This window comes from Saccoglossus kowalevskii, chromosome 14, assembly GCF_978046115.1.
Source record: "Saccoglossus kowalevskii chromosome 14, keSacKowa6.1, whole genome shotgun sequence".
NCBI lineage: Eukaryota > Metazoa > Hemichordata > Enteropneusta > Harrimaniidae > Saccoglossus > Saccoglossus kowalevskii.
Window position 1 is genome coordinate 22,368,616 of NC_140654.1, and position 16,473 is coordinate 22,385,088.

Consider the following 16,473-nt stretch of genomic DNA (forward strand, 5'->3'; position numbering starts at 1 on the left):
TAACCGAGTCTCCATTTGCAATAACTTCTTACATTTGTCAATACACCTGGAAACATCTGGAGAAAAGCGACACTGACAATGCAATAACTTCGGTTTTGTGCAATCTACTTGAATCAATTTCTCGGAGAAGTGAATCTTCAATATCATAATAATTGAATTAAGCCGATCAGATGCAGATTCATTTGACGAAAATGTTGATGAAGAATGATTGTTTTCACAGTGCTTTTCAAAGACAACAGGTTGAACAATTTCCATATTACCGTCATTTTCTGCTTTCCAAATCTAGTATATCTTTGTTTTCCTGCACAAATATGTTTCTAAAAACTTCCAAATCTGTTAGTGCCGTATTGATTATAACTGGGGTATTGGTGGTGTATCATCTGCGCGGCGATCGACTGGTAGTTCTGATGCTGTTGATAATAATGGTGGCTGTCACTGGGTGCGGTACTTTCAGAAAGGAAACAAAATCTATGTTGAGTGCAAGATACACAGTGTATAATCAGCTTTACTCAAGTAAACAAACCTTGGATCACCATTTCCACAGGCAGTACACTTCATTATGCGATGATACCACTAGAATGCCTAAAAAAACGCAACAGATCGCACAGCACACAAAACACACATCTGTATTCGTTGATTACTAGTCTTCGTATGTATCCTCTTATTATTTAAAATGTATAAGCGATAGGAATGTTAAAAAAATACGACTGTATAGCGGTTCATCAATTTATTCATCTCCTATGTATTATTGATAATTATCCTCACCATTAATATAATGTATACTAATTGTCACGATTATAACAGAAATTTGTACAGCTAATTTCAAAACATGCAAAAAAGGTCATATTCAAAAATATGCAAAATATACAATTATGGCCGATATTTTAGAAAATATTTAAGCTTTTTCTATGAATAATTAGTCATAGGATGTAGGAAGTAATTTGTAGCATTTTTTAACACAAAAATTGTCATAACTTGTCATAGCTTGAATCTATACCTTGACCAGATCTAATTACTATACAATGACTTCTCTCGAATTTCAAAGTATAAATAGAAGGCATTTTCTAATATTTAACTCCAGATGGCCCTAATTATTATAAGATAGAAAAACATACTCAAGTCACACAATGGAAATGCAATGACACACATAGTTGTACAAAGTTAATCCAATGCAGCTATTTGAGAAGATTACTGCTCACAGTATAAACTGTGTTTGAAAATAAACATTGAACTAATTTTAATACCATACAGTGACTTTACACAAAGGTAAAACATTAACTAAAAACAGTAAAAGCAAAGAAACTAAAAACTATAATGAACTTAAGATGGCACTGATTCCAATAAGATGAATTGTATATGTAATCACACAACAATGGAAAATTCCAAAGGATTTCAAAACAACTATTACACCATGGATTTTCTCGTTAAATCCTGATACAGATTAGTAGGAATGAATTTCAAAACATTAAAATTACTTTTCTTTAACTAAAAAGCTTTCACAACAATTACGTTTTAACTGAAAAGATAATTACTCCATATCTCATTATTATGCATGAAATTGGTTATTTTTATACCTTTGTTTATAATATATATGATTTGAAACCGATCGAGTAAAAAATACTTGAGTTATTGCACCCGCAAGAGATAACCAATCTGTAGCCGTTGCATGTTTGTTTATATCATATATCAATTTGTAACTGATCATGTAAAAATTGGCAGCCATCTCTCATTAATTATGCTAGCAAAATGCACCAACATTGAACTTGGCCATCATTGCATGTTTGTTTATATCATATATTAATTTGTAATCGATCGCGTAAAAATTACTCGAGTTATCGCGCCCTCAAGCGAAAACCAATCAGTATATATCTCTCTTTGATTATGCAAGCGAAATGCACAAATATCAAACTTGGCCATCTTTGCATGTTTGTTCATAACATATATATATTTGAAACTGATCGTGTAAAAATTACTTGAGTTATCGCACCCACAAGTCACGCCAACAACAACGCAAAAATCGTCCCCTTACTGTACCTTCTCCTTCGTTTACACTGCACTACGGACTAAGCAAAAAATAAGTAGTGCGCTCTCCTAAGACGTCACACTACCGTAACACACACGATAAAGTAAAAATATGGTTGAGTGATATCATAAATTATGGTTTAGTGATAACACAATACAAGTACATTGTATCAGAGTACAAAAGCATCCATTAAAAGTCAATGAAACCACGGAATCAAATTACTTTGCTCCATATCTTGATGTCTTCCTTGAATTTGTATTTAAGGACAACTGATGGGATTGAGTAATTTATTTTTGCCTTGATTTGGGTTAGACGCAATTGCCATTGAATCAATAACACATTATATAGAACGTTTGATCAATGCGTTCTACAACAATGAAATGAGATGTTAAAAGATACAGACTCTAGGGGAGACATTGTTTTAGTAATGTAAATATAATTGAACCACACGTGCTTATTACTTTCTCATTTAAGCGAACCTGTCTAGAGAGCCCATAAACACACGACAATCGTTTCTATTCATTTAAGGTTACTATTATATTATAATGATGTGTTCCATATTCAACACGTATCTATTTTAACATTTAAACTGAAATAACTAAACTTACATTGACATAATTACCGACATTATGTAGTCTATAAAAAGAAATCACATAATAACTATGGCATTTTACAATGGAAACTGCCTGTAATCGTTATATCTGTCTAATTATTGATGAAACAGGTCCTGTATTTGGTTTGTTGACATGCGCCCACTACTGACAATTTGTGACAAGAGTAACATGATAGTTCTTTGTGAAACATGCACATACTTTGGATAAAAATAACGCTTGTATTGTAATCTACCAAACCATATATGCATTGTGTGTTCTATTCAAATAAATTTAAAATATTATTGGTAGACGTGTGTTCTATAGACTATCTGATTTGTAAATTTTTAAACATAATAATCTAATATTTGATAAATGAATTATCCACAATAAGGTGTGTATTATGCTTATATAAAAATAATTGTTTTGAAATACATGATAGTACCTGACACCCCTATGGTCAAATTGGTTTGGCTACATTGACGCAATGCAAAATGGCTACACTTTAGTCGTTGATTCTGTGCGATTTGCTAACAATATAGCATGTAGTTGCGTGTTGTTGAGTGCCTGATATAATATTGTTTTCATTAATTAATGAGGTGCTAAATGTTTGAGGTCAGGGGATAACATTTTCTCACGGCCTGCTTTGGTGTGCAAGAAAGTTCTTGTTCCACGCTATATTGTTTAATATCGCTTATAAACAGGTGGTAGCATATGGTCAACACCACACAATCACAAAAAAATTATTATAACATCGTATAATGCAAAGCATACTGTATATTTAAAAAGGTCTAACAGATTTCAAAACATTGGTCTCCCCTTCGAAACTGAAGTCCAGGTCATACTAATTAACCCTCAATCAGTCTGACAATAGTTCTTTAATTGGTGTCCTATTTACATAATAATCAGACAAAGTTGCTAAAATCATTTTCAAATAACTTTAATAAATCAGAATAAATTCGCATATTAAAACCCGGAAACAATGAAAGCACAATATTTTTCACACAATGGCACAGATCAGTACCCAAAAACTCTTAGTGGCTGTCCCGCCAAAAATATCAAAGTATGAGCCACAGTGTAGGCGATGTTTAAAAAAGTCAAAGGACTATTTTGATCCTACTTGATACATCAGCCAGCTGTCAATAGACTTTATTTGAATATCGAACAGACCAATTAATGGAGATGATTTTTGTAAATATCGTCATCTGTGTCAAAAACAAATATAAAGAAAATTATCCCAATTAATGAGTGCTAAAATCAAAATAATAGGAGCTCATGATTTAAAGAAAGGACTGATTGCTTTTTTTCTGTGAAATAATAGTCATAACTGAAATTAGTTACATTTTAACAAACATAAATTTGTGAAAATTATTTTATCTTCGGTAACACCGACGTCATTATCAATAGATTCATAACAACCAATCACATTTCCAATGCATGTGATATAGACATTCAGGAAATATTGAGTGTATTCATTCGACTGGGAAAGATGAATACAGTCGTTTACTTTCTGCTACTGCTCGTATCAGGTAATGTGTTGGGCCGAGAAAAGCCTCCTCATATTATTTTTATAGTTGTAGATGATCTCGGATGGAATGACGTGGGTTATAATAATCCCGTATTCAAGACACCTACCATCGACAGGCTTGCCGGTAGTGGAGTGAAACTTCTGAATTACTACGTGGCGAGCCATTGCCTTCCATCTAGAAATATGTTGATGACTGGAAGACATGCTGTGAGTTATAAATATTATTAAATTAACCGCACATATCTAGATGTAGAATATTTTTGTGATATTTTTCAGATAACAGTCGATATGCAATCACTATAAAGAACATTGATAATTGAGTAATATGCTTGTTTATATTTATTTTGGAAATGTAATTTGTTGATATATACTAATATTACGAAACTGACGTTGCGTTAACGGGGTTGTGTTCTATATATATGACGTACATTTCAATCTGCTCTTACAGATGAATGCGTATATTTGCATTTCCTACAACATAGTTTATGTATGCGTGTTACGAGCACACACTATATAATTATAATATATAATTATATATTTTGAGTTAGATATTCGTCTCTACCTCCGTCACAATAGACGGATAAGAATGACTTTACTATAAACTAAGTTTCCTTTGCTTTTAATAATTCATATGTTTATGTGGATTCTGTCTGCCAACTGATATTAACATCAATTCCATATTTAAAAAATAAAAACACAGAACAGAAAAAAACTCAGATATCAGTTATACCTACTATTTTCATTTAACATACATTCGTTATTTTACTTCAAGATTCAACTCGGGATTCAGCACGATGATTACGGATTTCATCCTCGGTCGTTGCCATTGAACGAGACTACTATAGCAGAACCATTAAAACACGTTGGCTATTCAACCCATATAGTTGGTAAATGGCATTGTGGGTTTTACTCAGATAATTGCTTGCCTCATAACAGAGGATTTGACACATTTTTCGGTGAGCATTTCTGGATTGATTTAACTCTATCTTCGTATATTAGTTGTTGAAAACATACGTACTTCTTACATAATGGCATTTTAATGTGTTTTCACTCCCACTGTGCCTGTCTCATATATTTACATTTTCCTCTAGTTTGGTCTTGTACTGTGTTTTGTGTGTCATTTGTTATTTGTTATGGGTTTTTTTTTCTTTTTGAACTATGAATGCCAATACCGTTTCAAAACTATGAAGTTGAACATCTTTTGAGTATGATGCTATTTACCCTTGACATACCATGGATGAGCAGGTTAAATAATAGTACTCCTGTGATTTATATTAATATTGAACCACTCAATTGGTCTAGTCAACCTTACGAAAAACTGTGGTGTTTAAGAATAATGCTGATGGCTAGGTTCTTGTAAATGTCACTATGTTATTGTAAATGAAACGAGGTTGTGATTAGCGATTTATATCTATATCATCATATTCATTATATGTATAATGGAATATGAGCGAAACGTGACTTTGGGCAAACAATTAAATACAACAATTTCGATAGATTACGTGATTGTACATACATTTTATTGTTGGTATAGTGTGTGTAAATAAGCTGTAGTCGTTTATGTTGATCGAATTTAATATTGTCATCGGGTAATGCGCTGCCGTAGTCGAGCTCATAAACAATACAATTCAAAATCGCACGAACAAGAAGAGCACGAAGCTAGAATGCGATTTCAAAAAATTTTACCAAAAGTCTGCGTTATATTTTACATTAAAAATTATCAAATAATAAATTTTCTTTTAATTAATCGTTCACAACAACGGCTTAAATGATCGAGAGTATACAAACCATAATCTAGTCAATGAATATATAATACCAGAAGTACATTACTTGGGGTTTGCAACTCGCATAGTACTGTATGGTGACATCATGTCAAGAACCCATTCAAGTCTCTTCTCGTAGATAGCGAGACTGCGGCTACGACCTTCTGACATGACATATATCAATGTTCAAGGTTTGTAATGAAAAAATAAAACTTTTCTTGCCACTATCATAGTGAAAAATGTAATACATCTAAAATGTACATAAAATATAGTTCTCGTAATCCATCATATCGTGGGCAGCTATTTTGATCCACCTGGACATCCCAGTATCCTAGTTACCTCGGGCATGCGCATTCGCATTTTTCTGAGTTGGAACGCTTATGCGAGTGCGAGATTGTAACGGGATCTTGGTATCATGTCACCGTAGTTGCAAACCCCAAGTAATGTACCTCTGATAATACTTGATACAATTTTATATTATATTTGTTTAATTATGCAATTCTATTAATAGGTTTCGTTGGAGCAGGTATAGACCACTATACGCACAGCGATCATTTTAATCATATGCACAATCTCAGAAAAAATGATGATTGCATAGCTAAGAAGTATATTGGTAAATATTCCACAACAATCTTTGCAAATGAAGGAAAGGATATAATTAATGCTCATGATCAAAACAAAGTAAGTTTGCATTATAGTAAAATAAAATACTATATATGGTCATTGTAGCCCATTGTATCAAAGGCCCTGTGCCGCCGTCCACTGATGGGCGGCGTCGCCCTTTGTATCAGAAAAATTTGACCCTCAAAATGCAGGACATAGCGTTTCAGAAGGTCAATATTTTAAAGGTTTTAAGGGGAGCATGCCCCTGGATCCCCTCGTAAGGTCGCGCTTTCTGCGCAAGCTTGGTGGGCAGATCTCGCCCCCTATGCAAAATTTCGTGTCGCCGCTTCTGTGTTCTTTTCCAATTTCGCTGCTCTCACAATTATGGTCGTCATGTTTACCCTTCTCCCCAGCAAGAGATTTATGCCAGTTGACGGAAAATTTAAGTCAGATTCTGTTTGGATGCACAACATGTGAATGCAGTGAACTGACACATGTTCATATCTTCCTATCATAGCCACTTTTTTTGTATCTGTCATTTTCTGCGGTACACGCACCTCTCGAGGTTCCGTCCTCGTATTTGAAACAATACGAGTCAACTATTCATGACGAGGACAGACGAACATATGCAGCGATGACATCATGTGTAGACGAGGCTATCGCGAATATCACTGAGGCACTTGAAGAGAAGAACATGTTGAAAAACAGTATAATCGTTTTCACTTCCGGTAATAAGTATTAAAATTAACTTATATACATACTTGTTTGTGATACAATCCTCTTATCACATTTATTCTTATCACATCTCGTCCATATATCACAATTTATTATAGACAATCGGTAGAATCAGCTGAACGAATTGACAATATCAGTGAGGATCGGAAATCATTGTTTTTCATCAAATTTTTTGCTTGACATTAGGTTTCCGTCGGAACATAATATTCAGCTAAACGTTCGTATACAATTTCAAGCGAGGTTCAAAATGTTTGTTCCTAATTTAGTGTTTGACTATACAACATTTCAGACAATGGCGGTGCGTTGGTAAATTCGGCTGGCAACAACTGGCCTCTGAGAGGAGGAAAGCATACGAGTTGGGAAGGAGGTGTGAGAGCTATTGGATTCGTTTATGGTGATTTGCTTCCTCGTCACTCACGGGGTACCGAGAATACGGGTCTGATGCATATCACAGACTGGTTTCCAACTTTAATAACATTGGCTGGTTGCAATCCACATGTCGGAAAGAAGCTATACGGAGTTGATCAGTGGAATATGATAACGTATGTGCCACACTTACGTATCAACCCTGCATTTTTCTTTTCATATGTGTAAATGTGTGAATAGTGTTTCCCGCTGTTGTTGTTGTTGTGCCAGTATTCAATGTGGGTAGTATATTTTATCGCAAAATTTAACTAAGGCATGGAAAACTACAGTGTAATAATTATGTAGTCATACAATACGAATTGCTTCTTCAATATCTTACAGAGGGAAAGACAAATCTGGGCGCGACGATGTGTTGATTACACTTCAAGAAGATTATAAAGCAGGTGCTCACTATAGAACTGGTATATATAAGAATAATGCGTTTGACATAACAACACATGCAGCGATAAAAATGGGAAAATGGAAGTTATTGACTGGTCCAATTGGAGGTGAGCGTTTTTCTTGTCAATATTATCCGTTTCCAATATTTTGAGTGCAAAATATTTATATATACGCAGATAAACCTTCCCACAAAAGAAGAGTTAGTCACTGAACTAACTCTTTTACGCTCAAGCAAAAGAAGAGACATGTGAGACATGTTGGAGAACTCGCATTGCACGAGTGTTTTATTGTGTTCAGTTCTAATAACACAGTTTCATCACAAATAAAATATTAAAAAGGAAAACTTCAGACCTCCACATACAAAAATACACACACTATTCTATTTAATTTATGTTATTTTATTATATTTTCACTGAATTCATTAAAACTAATTTGCTATATATGTTGTGCAGTATTTCGCTTGATTTCATTGGATTTTTATTTTCACAATGAACAGGCAAAATAAAACTGCTATATGAGTTATATAGCAATTTAAAACACTCAATTTTAGATTATCTAATTTGCATAGTTGCATCAAGTAAGGAGAGAACCAGTCACTATAGTTGAGAAAGAGGAAGAAGGAAACAAACGAGAACAATAAATTTTGTTTCTGAAAATTTTAAATGAACAAGATTCAATTAAAATACACTACATTAAAAAGCGTCCGCTGTTACAAAAGTCCAATCCAAATAAGATCGTGATCTTAAATTCGATTGTTACCGTATACACATTATTTTGTTGGACACTATTTCATTTTCAGATTTTACAATCCATATCTTTATATTTAAATCTGTTTCAAAAAATGAAGAACTTATTTTAGAAGCATAACCATAGAACGACTTGAACTGGTGTCGCAGTTTTCTCCCAATACAAATTGAAATATTGCCAACATTAATTAATATTAATTCCGCGAAATAATATTCAATGTCTAGTTCTTGGGATCTACACCAAAATGGAAAACAGAAATCATTTCGGTGCCATGTTTTCATTTTGATCAGAACCAAAGCTTGTCATGCTTCAGCGTAGCTAAACAATGACAACCAATCAACACATCTCCAACCCACCCACCCCCACAAACATTCATAATTGAACAACTAAGAAAGCAACAAATATCAGGCTACAACCAGAAAACAATGAGATAGAAAATTACAACGAGGCATTGAAAACATGAATTCCGCCCACCTCTACCAATGCACCCTACAGTACAGCATTAGTAGTTCCTATTCTAATTTGTATGTATGTACAGCAAGCTTAGCCAATAGATGCACGCGACTCAACACATTTTTGACCAACCACTATTATACACATATTTACATAGAGTGAGGGCGCCATTTACTAATGAAAAGGATATTTATATTTTTATTTTTTACATTTTTTGTCAGGACCAAGTGATTGGGTTAAACCCCAAGAGATTAACTCCGATCATAGAATAATAGAGGATCCTGATTTCGACGCAACACGTATAGTGAGACTATATAACATAGAAGACGATCCAACTGAGACAACTGATTTATCAGAGATAAATCAGCATATTGTGATTGAAATGCTTGCAAAGCTTCATAACTTTTCTAAGCAGTCCTTGCCTGCCCAGTCAAGAATATATCCACGTGCTGATTTTGATGGGATGGGAGAATGCATAAGTCCATGGGTATAACGAATGGCACAATACATATCATTCATGTAATATAGCAGTAATAGAAAAACAAATAAAACACTAGGTTCAATAGCAAACCTATGTTCTTACATTCATTGTTTTTAAATATATCGTGTGTCCAACATACGATATGTATGTTAGTTCGAAGCATATGCTTGATTGTATTGTTTTTTTTGACAACAATATATATATATATATATATATATATATATATATATATATATATATATATATATATATATATATATATATATGTATATCACATGAACCAACATGATGTGAGCTTAATTTTGAAAATCATGCAAATGTATCAAATTTACAGATGTCAACTCCAAAAACCTGGTTCAGATATAGAACGCCTATGAATACACGTTTTACATCCGCCATACCTAAAAACAAACTACTGCACGACAAATTATTCACTTACTTGTCGGCCTTCTTTCACTCCATAAGATGATGGGAATAAATTAACAGTTTTGATTGCTTATTTAGTTTGTTTACAGAATACATTTTATCTAGTTCAACACTTTTCTTGTAACTCCACTAACAAAAGCCTGCCGCAGATCAACAACGCAAGCATCAAGATGAGGTTTTTCTGCAATGTGACATATTTATTCATTAATGATTTTAATATTTGTGGTACAATGTTTTATTTTTTTTTTCAAAATTGAATTTGTCATGTAATTTTGATGACAAATCTAAAAATAGTTGTATTTTGTTTAATTTTCAGAAGTTTTAATTTTGGTTTTGATATAAGTTTTGTGCAATACCTCTATAATTATTGACATGTGTGATGAATCCACTACTATGTAGCTGGTGTTCAATTCAGATGGAAAAACACAATTTGATAGATCTGGATGACAAGTTTTCTCAAGCAGGTTATTAGTGAAGAGTTTGAGAACTTAAGTACGTCATTGATGATAGCATCACGATCTGGTGATTCCACAGTTTTGATGTAATGGAATGTCAAAGCTTCCATTAGGTGTGTATTTTGTTATATCAGTCATTTTGTTATTTCTATCTCTATGCAGTTTTCAGTGTAGTATATTTTAAAATCGGTATCAGCCTCTAATATCCCTTAGCACGTGTTTGACCACTATTGTTAAGCAAAAACAATGTAGCTACAGTGCCAATTTACAACACGATAATATTGGTTGTCGCCAAGAACAACCAGAAATACACATGTCAACGGGTAGGGCCTGCTTATTAATATTGAGAGGGATATCCACAACTCACACTCGGCAGGGTGTTCTGTCATTGGTAGAATGGGTAAACGAGACATTAGAACTGGAAATGAACTACGCACACACTAAAATATCAAGTTAAAGCTCTTTGCTTTAATACTTCTCAAAATAATTGAAACAAAAGAAAGAAACAAAACACACAATAATATAATGCATAAATTCAATAAAATAGGGTATTGTCTGGGGGATGTGCATTGGAGATAACTCACAGTTCTAGGGTGTGGAAATTGATGAGTCAATGGCTTCTTGCAATACAAGGACGAAGAGATACAGGAGGTTTGCTTGCAGAGGAACGTTGTTATTCTGGAGGACACCAGAGGGGCAGTTCATACAAGTTTCACAGATTCATGATTGAAGCCTGTATCACTTGTCTCACAATATCGTAGTAGCAACACACATAGTACTTCTTTGAAATGGTGAACCACAACCATCCCCAATCTAGCTTATTTATATAGCTCAAATGGCCTACTTTCAGGTACACCACCTAGGTTTCCACAGGAGCCAATCAGAATGTGGTCTTACTAGCAGCTGTCTCACGAAGACACGCAGACATGCAGACGCTCACGTAGGCAAATCAGTAGATCGTCATCATTTGTTATGTAAATCACTAGCACACCTGGTAGATTCCAATTGTCCCTCAAGAGTTGTAAACACGTATGACCTGTCAATCACCTTTATGACGTACAGTTATCACATGGCAATGCATACCGTTTCTTTCCATGATTCCATGCACACTTCAATTTGCAAGGTTTTAGGTAATATAACAAACATAGAACAAAGGATTCTGACAACATACATATTTGAGAACATTTGTGCCAGTATACTGTAGTAGTTCAGGGATGTAATCGTTTTTGGTAATATGCGTGTACGTCTGGGGTCAAGATAAAAGTAATTTAAACTAGTCGTCGCCAAATATTCAGTCCCTGAATGTTTTACTCTATCTCTATAATTTTATTTTGTAACTTCTATGCTTTTTTGATGGTTTCATGTTTATTTTACACACTCACGGGGAGTTCCTGATACTGAGCATCATGTGTCAATTTTATTATGAACATTCCACTTTATTTCCATTATATTTACAGATTCTCTGTGCGTTTGGCATTCTAATGTTGAGATTAGTCTTATTTTTTGTTATTTCTGTTTTTGACCCAGTTTAATATAGACATATGTCTAAGGTATTGTGCAGAATCAAAATCTTGTTAGTATCTGAAATAATTTTTGCTTTAATTGGAAAGGCCAACTACGGTGTGACTCACACTTTAATATTTTTAGAGAAGGATCAGTATGTGGTTTGGGTACAGTACTGTGCTATTGTAGGCAAACATGTGATATTATTGTTCCTGGAGATTTTCAATTGCGGTTGGATCTCTGATCTATTTTCATTGTTTCATTAAAACTTGTTGCTATGGGAAACAGCAATGTTGATAGTTACCTCTTGCGAACGTCATACACCGCTTACGGTTGCGGTCAGAATTATTAAAACTATAAAACACTACAATGCTCCACGTTATTTAGGTAAGAAAATCAACTTTTTATACGCACAATTATGGGCTTATTCATATAAGTCTGCTTACATATTCACATATAATCAACTTTCAATTGCAGCCATACTATATTGTGCGCGTCATTTCACATTCCCTAAAGCACCATCTGCTTAATACAAAGTAATATCGGCAATTTTATTTTTACAAGAATCGTATTTTGCGCTGTCAGACTGGACGTCTCCGAATACTTCTTTTCTGTGAATGTTTCAAATCAATGAGAACATTAATACCATAACGATATCGAATATTGGAGTGCAGTAGGCGAAACAATATTAACAGCATTGTGTTTCAGAAATAATAATAGAAAAATATAAATAATATATGTGCCACTAAAAAACATATAAGAGTGTTTTTTCTATTATTGCTATGTTACATGCTTGAATTGGCTACTTATATGGTAAGTGTAAAATTCCACGTTTTAATGCGTAATAGTTCAGTAAAATCATGCAAAAATATAAAATAGAGCGAAATATTTTCTTTCTGTAATATTCTTATATAATCAGTAATTATGGAAATTATCATTGGTCTGCATATGAAATTTTCGTCATGACATGAATATAGTTCTTAATTTTATTGTAAAAATCAGTTATTTTGTTTCCGTACGAAACAATGAATTTCACAATGTCAAAAACAAAAAGTCTGTAATGTAGTGTTCTCATAAGTGCTTTAGGAATTCTAGCATGTTAAAGATTTTTGGACAACTGTTCGATTTAAACAAAAATCTTACTGTATTCAGAACCAACTTGAATAAAAAAGGTCTTATTTCACATAAAACCTAGAAACTGAGTTAAAGTTAAACGCTGAAAACACGTATACATCTCATAAATACGTAATATACTAGTTGTAACGTATTGACAACTCCGTATAACAATGCCTGGGTAATGGGGAGCAAGTAAGACTTGATACAACCCGTTTCAATGCTAAAGTACAAGTGATTTATTTATAGCAATGACCATGACTCATGCGCCAGATGGCAGGAACAAATACGATGTTTACATATCAGATAACAACATTACATCTCTCTTTATCTTAATAAAAGTTCAACACGTTTCGCATTTCAGTATCTAGAGTCTGCATTGTTCCAAAACTCAACTCGTGATTGCTTGCTAACTAGACTGTAAAAATGTTTGAAAGAATACAAAGTTTAAAACAACAAAACTAACTATGAGATAAGGATAGACTTTTCCTTTCTCGATATACTAAGTCTGGAGGTTTATTCTGCTCCATCACAATGACTTAAGTACTTCCTATGAAGCTAATTATCTATACTATCTGACTGTTACTTTATCTCATTTTTCCCATCCCAAGTATTTTGGGGGATTTCGTTGTCTAGTCGGGTATCTCCTTTCTGGTGTTAGAGGTTTATCATCAGCCATGGGCGATCGTGGTGTCCCGGGGGATAACATTGGTACAGGAGAAATTTCCTCTTCATCCTCAGAGATGGCAGTATCTCGATCGCTGACGCGGTGATCAATTTCAACTTTAGGTATTAATTTGAAAAATGACGAATTGCACGTAATATTGTGTGCACCGCGTTTAGCTTTTATCATACTTCCTTTCTGTACTGTGACCTCATATGGCTTGGCGAGAAACGGCGTTTCCAGTTTTCTTCTCTTTGTGTTTTTAACGAGAACGGAATCACCTACTCTTATTTCCGACTTTTTCGCATTTCGGCTCTTATCTGCGTATTTCTTCATCTTTTGTTTTGAAGTTTTATCCCGAAGTTGTATTTTCCCCCGCTTCTTAGAAGTCGGCAATTTTATGTTTATTGGACGTTGAAATACCTCTGTAGCTGGGCATATACCAGTAGAGCTGTGTGGTGTCGCACGATAATTTCTCAGAAATGTGTACATTTCGTGTTTCCACGACTTCCCTTCAACTTGCGCTGTGCGGATGGCTTTTCCTAGGGTTCTCATCATTCGTTCCGCCTCTCCGTTTGCCTGTGGCCATAGGGGAGTAACTTTATGGTGTTTAAAACCAAAATGTCTTGCAAAGTCTCTAAACTCGTTGCCCTGGAACGGCGGTCCATTGTCTGATGTTGCGATTTCAGGGATACCATATTCCGAGAATACATTGTCGAGTATCGGAATTACGATTCGCGATGAAGTAGATCGTATTATTTCAACAACAACAAATCTGGAATAGTTATCTATTATCACGAGTTAATAATCTCCGCTGGGGAACGGCCCACAGAAGTCCATCAACACGTGTTGCCATGCGTAGTCAGGAAGTGACGTCATTTGTAACGGTTCGCGCCTATTTTGTGGTGTGGCGGCTTGACAGGCTAAGCAGGTTTTGATTTTATTTTCCACCAGCTTGTCAATGTTGGGAAAATAAACTTTTTCTCTCAGTAATCTTTTCGTTTTGACTACACCCTGGTGTGGGCAAGACTAACTGTCCGCTCTTGTAACGATTTCGGAATGATAATTCGTGATCCGCGTAAAATTAGATCTTGAGTTGACACCAGTGTTAGTGTTTCTCTTTCTTTTCGCAGCATTTCGAAAGAAATTCGGTCGATGTCTGTAGAATCGATGTCTGAAGAATTCGTGTGGTCGTACCATCTACCAGTTTTAATCGCCATGGTTACGGCTTGCAGTGCAGGATCAGATTTCGTTTCTTCTTTGATTTCATCCAAGGTTAGCGCCGTGGGTGCTGCATGACCAGCGATAAAGTTGATATATTCTTCAGTGACTTTCTCTTGTCTCCTGTTTGGCGTGCTTTTCGTGTTCGGGTGTCTCGACATGTAATCAGCTGGATTGTCTTTTCCCGGCCTATACACGATCTTGAATAAACAGTCTTGTAACCGTAGAGCCCATCTCTCGATTCTGGCTGGCGGTTTAGCGTTTGGATTGTTGTAGAGACGTTCAAGCGGTTTGTGATCGGTTACTATGCTTACAGGTTTGCAATATACGTATAAATGATAATGCTCACAAGCCCATACAACAGCTAACGCCTCGCGTTTGTCTGAGAATATCTCTGTTCGACTGGAGTAAGTGATCTGCTCGCGTAACTCAGAACTCGTGGTGCGTCTTCATCACCATTTTTCTGAGTGAGCATTGCTCCTAGACCAACAGGGCTTGCGTCTACTACGATTTCAGTGTCTTTATTCGGATCAAAGTATGCCATGAATGAATTGCATGTTAATCGATCTTTGATCGTGTCGAGCGCATTACGATGAGTGCTCGACCATTCCCATACCGCGTCTTTTACGGTTAATAATCGAAGGGTTTGCGTAATAGTCGCTAGGTCGGGTATAAATCGTGAGAAATATGTTACCATACCGAGTAAACTTCTTACCTCAGTTGCGTTTGTTGGGGCTTCGGCATTCTTTACAGCCGCGACTTTATCTGGGTCTGGTGACATACCTTCCGCTGAAAATCGATGACCATAGAATATGAGATTTGATTTGTTGAATTCACATTTTCGTTTGTTTAGAGTAAGTTTTCTTTCGCGTAGTCGTTGGAATACAGCTTTCAGACTGTTTTGATGGTCTTCCTGCGTTTTTCCGTGTATGAGTATATCATCGCTAATGTTCGATTGCTTGTCTAATAGCATTTTGGAATATTTCTGATGCCGATGATATTCCAAAATTGAGTCGCTTATAACGGCGTAAACCAACGTGTGTACTAAACGTAGTAATATATTTCGATGCCGGTGTTAGTTCGAGTTGATGATAGCCTTGATTCAGATCAAGTTTGGAAAACACTGTGGAGTTGTTCAGATCTTGAATGATTTCATCAGTCGTCAGCATGATGTGTCACTCGCGTTTGACGGCTTCATTCGCGCGTCGATGTCAATACATATCCGTATATCGTCTGGATTCTTTGGTTTAGGAACAACAACAATTGACGATATCCATGGTGTTGCTTCGTCGACCTTTTCGATTATGTCGGCGGCTTCCATTTCTGCAATTTTCTTTTCGACTTTTTCGCGAATATGAAAC

The 16,473-nt window shown here is 35.1% G+C and overlaps 1 protein-coding gene across 1 annotated transcript; it reads left to right on the forward strand.

The window, feature by feature from the left end:
• Positions 1–4,094: 4,094 nt before the first annotated feature.
• LOC146734583 (arylsulfatase B-like) lies at positions 4,095–9,819 on the forward strand. Its single transcript, XM_085508040.1, has 7 exons — positions 4,095–4,348; positions 4,914–5,097; positions 6,416–6,585; positions 7,025–7,235; positions 7,532–7,784; positions 7,990–8,156; positions 9,471–9,819. Exons 1-7 carry the CDS (start codon positions 4,103–4,105, stop codon positions 9,740–9,742), a joined length of 1,503 nt encoding a protein of 500 aa, XP_085364166.1. The 5' UTR covers positions 4,095–4,102; the 3' UTR covers positions 9,743–9,819.
• Positions 9,820–16,473: the final 6,654 nt, after the last annotated feature.

What these genes read in the sequence shown, in the direction of transcription:
- LOC146734583 (XM_085508040.1), top strand. Translation starts at nt 4,103, where the DNA reads ATGAATACAGTCGTTTACTTTCTGCTACTGCTCGTATCAGGTAATGTG. An exon ending in TATAATCGTTTTCACTTCCG is followed by an intron (nt 7,236 to 7,531) that starts GTAATAAGTATT and finishes ACAACATTTCAG; the next exon opens with ACAATGGCGGTGCGTTGGTA. An exon ending in ATTGACTGGTCCAATTGGAG is followed by an intron (nt 8,157 to 9,470) that starts GTGAGCGTTTTT and finishes ATTTTTTGTCAG; the next exon opens with GACCAAGTGATTGGGTTAAA.